Source organism: Nilaparvata lugens, chromosome 8, assembly GCF_014356525.2.
Source record: "Nilaparvata lugens isolate BPH chromosome 8, ASM1435652v1, whole genome shotgun sequence".
NCBI lineage: Eukaryota > Metazoa > Arthropoda > Insecta > Hemiptera > Delphacidae > Nilaparvata > Nilaparvata lugens.
Genome location: NC_052511.1, coordinates 412,138 through 414,789, shown reverse-complemented (window position 1 = coordinate 414,789; position 2,652 = coordinate 412,138). Strand labels below are relative to the sequence as shown.

At 38.8% G+C, this 2,652-nt stretch overlaps 1 protein-coding gene across 1 annotated transcript; it reads left to right on the top strand.

Moving 5' to 3' along the window:
• Positions 1–751: 751 nt before the first annotated feature.
• LOC120352793 lies at positions 752–1,660 on the top strand. The gene has a single exon (XM_039435040.1). It carries the CDS (start codon positions 752–754, stop codon positions 1,658–1,660), a length of 909 nt encoding a protein of 302 aa, XP_039290974.1.
• The last annotated feature ends 992 nt before the right edge of the window (positions 1,661–2,652 follow it).

Sequence of the window (2,652 nt, the reverse complement as noted above, 5' to 3'; positions counted from 1 at the left end):
AAGTTATTTTTTGAAAGAAGATTCTCTTGTGAATCTTTGATAGCGCTTTTTTAAATGTCAATGAAATTTTCCCATCCCTCATCAACCGATACTGCTGGTATTCCTCTATCCCAATCAATCGACGATAAAATATTATTCAACTTCCCGTAATTGATTAGGCATATTTTTTATGATTTGTATCTGCTTCTTTGTTGGATCTCTTCAATCCTTCAACTTGAAGTATGATTGTACTGTGATCAGTTATAACTGAATGTAGTATTTCAATCAGATCAATTAGATCAATTTCATTCAATTTTGTCAGCTACCTAAACATTGAAGGCATCAGTAGAGCAAAGTCTGAGTTCCTTTCAAGGCTAATGTTGGAGCATAGAGTAGATGTGATAGCTCTACAGGAAACTTATACTGAATCAGAAGAGCAGCTTTACTCAAGAGGGCGAATTCCTGGATAATTATGACATCTTTAGTGCTACATACCATAGATCTTATGGCATAGCTACATATGTGAGAGCAAACTTGGAGAATGTCACACTTATCTCAGAGAGTCAGGAAAATAATATCCAGGTGGTTAGACGACCTGTCCATAGTTAATGTGTATAAGCCCCCTGCAGTGGAGTGGCCAGTCCAGGTCTTGCCACAACTTGATTATCCATGCGTATTCATTGGAGACTTCAATAGCCACCATGATGCATGAAACTATAGTCAGAATAATAGCTGTGGCACGTCCCTTGTTGAATGGGCAGAAAGGAACAATATGTATCTAGTTTTCGATGGCAAGGAAAGAGGGACCTTCAGATCGGCTACATGGGGAAGAGACTATAATCCTGACTTGTGCTTCACTAGTAGAAATGGCTCTGGACAACCACTGCCTGCAATTCGATCTGTTTTACCTGATTTTCCTCATAGTCAGCACCCGCCTGTTCTCATTGGCATAGGCATCCAGATTCCCCTGATTAACTCAGTGCAGCGACCGAGATGGAACTTCTCTAAAGCAAGGTGGAATGACTATGCAATGGATCTTGACAAGTGTGTACGATGGATACCTGCCACCAAGGATAGTTACCAGAGGTTTGTTGGTGCAGTAATTGCAATAGACAAGAAACACATTCCAAGGGGATACAGAAAGGAATATATACCTGGCTGGAATGATGAATGCAACAACCTCTACAAAAGATTCAAAGAGAGTGGAAATGGACGCATTGCTGAGGAACTTCTGAAGGAGCTGGATGGTGCAAGAAGAAACCGATGGAATAAAACAGTGGAAAGGCTTGATTTTAAACATTCTAGTCGACAAGCATGGAGCTTATTGAGAAAACTTGGTGCAGCTAGGAAGCCAACCAGGCAAGGAATCGAAGTGGAGCCTGAATTGGTTGCTGAGCACATTATTAGAAATTCCAGGGTGAACCACAATTTGGAGCACACTGATGAGATAAGAAGACAATTGAAGATCCTTAGGGAGAGAGTTATGCCAAACCCACATTTCTCTGCTCCATTCAGTGCTGCAGACATACACAATGCTCTGAGGGACATGAAAACTGGTAAAGCTCCTGGGTTCGATGGAATTCACCCCGAATTCTTACTCAATGCTGGGAAAAACACCAGGCGATGGTTGAGCCGGTTCTGTTCAGACATACTTGCCACTGGAAAGATCGCACTGCTATAATATAAACCAAAGTTCCTCCTGCTCTGTCGTTATGATCAAAATTACCATGTACTGAATAGCCTCTATATTATATAAGTCTATTCCATTCTCTAGTATCCATATTTCTGCCAAAACTATTTTTAGCGGGTTGTTTTATAATTTCCTCATTTGCACTAAGAATAAATCGAAATTACTTCGCAGACTGTGTATATCTTGATGAATAATTAGTGTTTCTCTGTTACTTATCTCTGATGACATTTTTATTTACTGACACTGTTATTTTCTCGGTTACCTGGCTGCTCTGATGCACTTCTCACGCTCAACTTTGTTCACTGTTCTTGAGTTCAATAACAGAACTGGTGTTCCGTCTTTTCTCCTTGCTAGAATCTTCCCTTCCTTGATCAATAGGTATTTGATGTCGCCTCATTTGAAGATCTCTCTCGTCATGGTGAAAATCCTTCTTCGCGTAGGTGCTAGACTTTTTCATCCACATAGACTGGATGGTCCGTTGTTTCTCCCATCTACTTTGTAGAAAACTGCCTCGTAACTTTCCTCTTATTCAATATCACTTGTTTGTCTGTTCTACGAACAAACTTAACAACGATTGGTGGAGGTAGGTTTTCATTTCGTTGTTTTAGTCTGTGACAAATGTCGATTGCTTCTGCTTTTATTTTGTGTCCCAATGCTTCGCTCATTTTACAATTGATTTCTGTTACATCTTCATCCTTTTTTTTGGGTATACCATTTATTTCCAGCATGTTCGATCTTGAGTATTGCTCCATATCCTCAACGCGTTCCTTCAGTTCTGCATTTTCTTTCCTCAGGCTAACACATTCAACAGACGTTAACATGTGATTGAATTTTCTAATAAAATAGTTATGATAATTATTTCATTTTTGAAGGATGATATGATAGTATTGAAAATTCTATCATATATCTGAATATAATATTATACATTTATAGCACATAATAGGTACTCAAGAGTTCTATAATATTGATAATTTATACAGAAA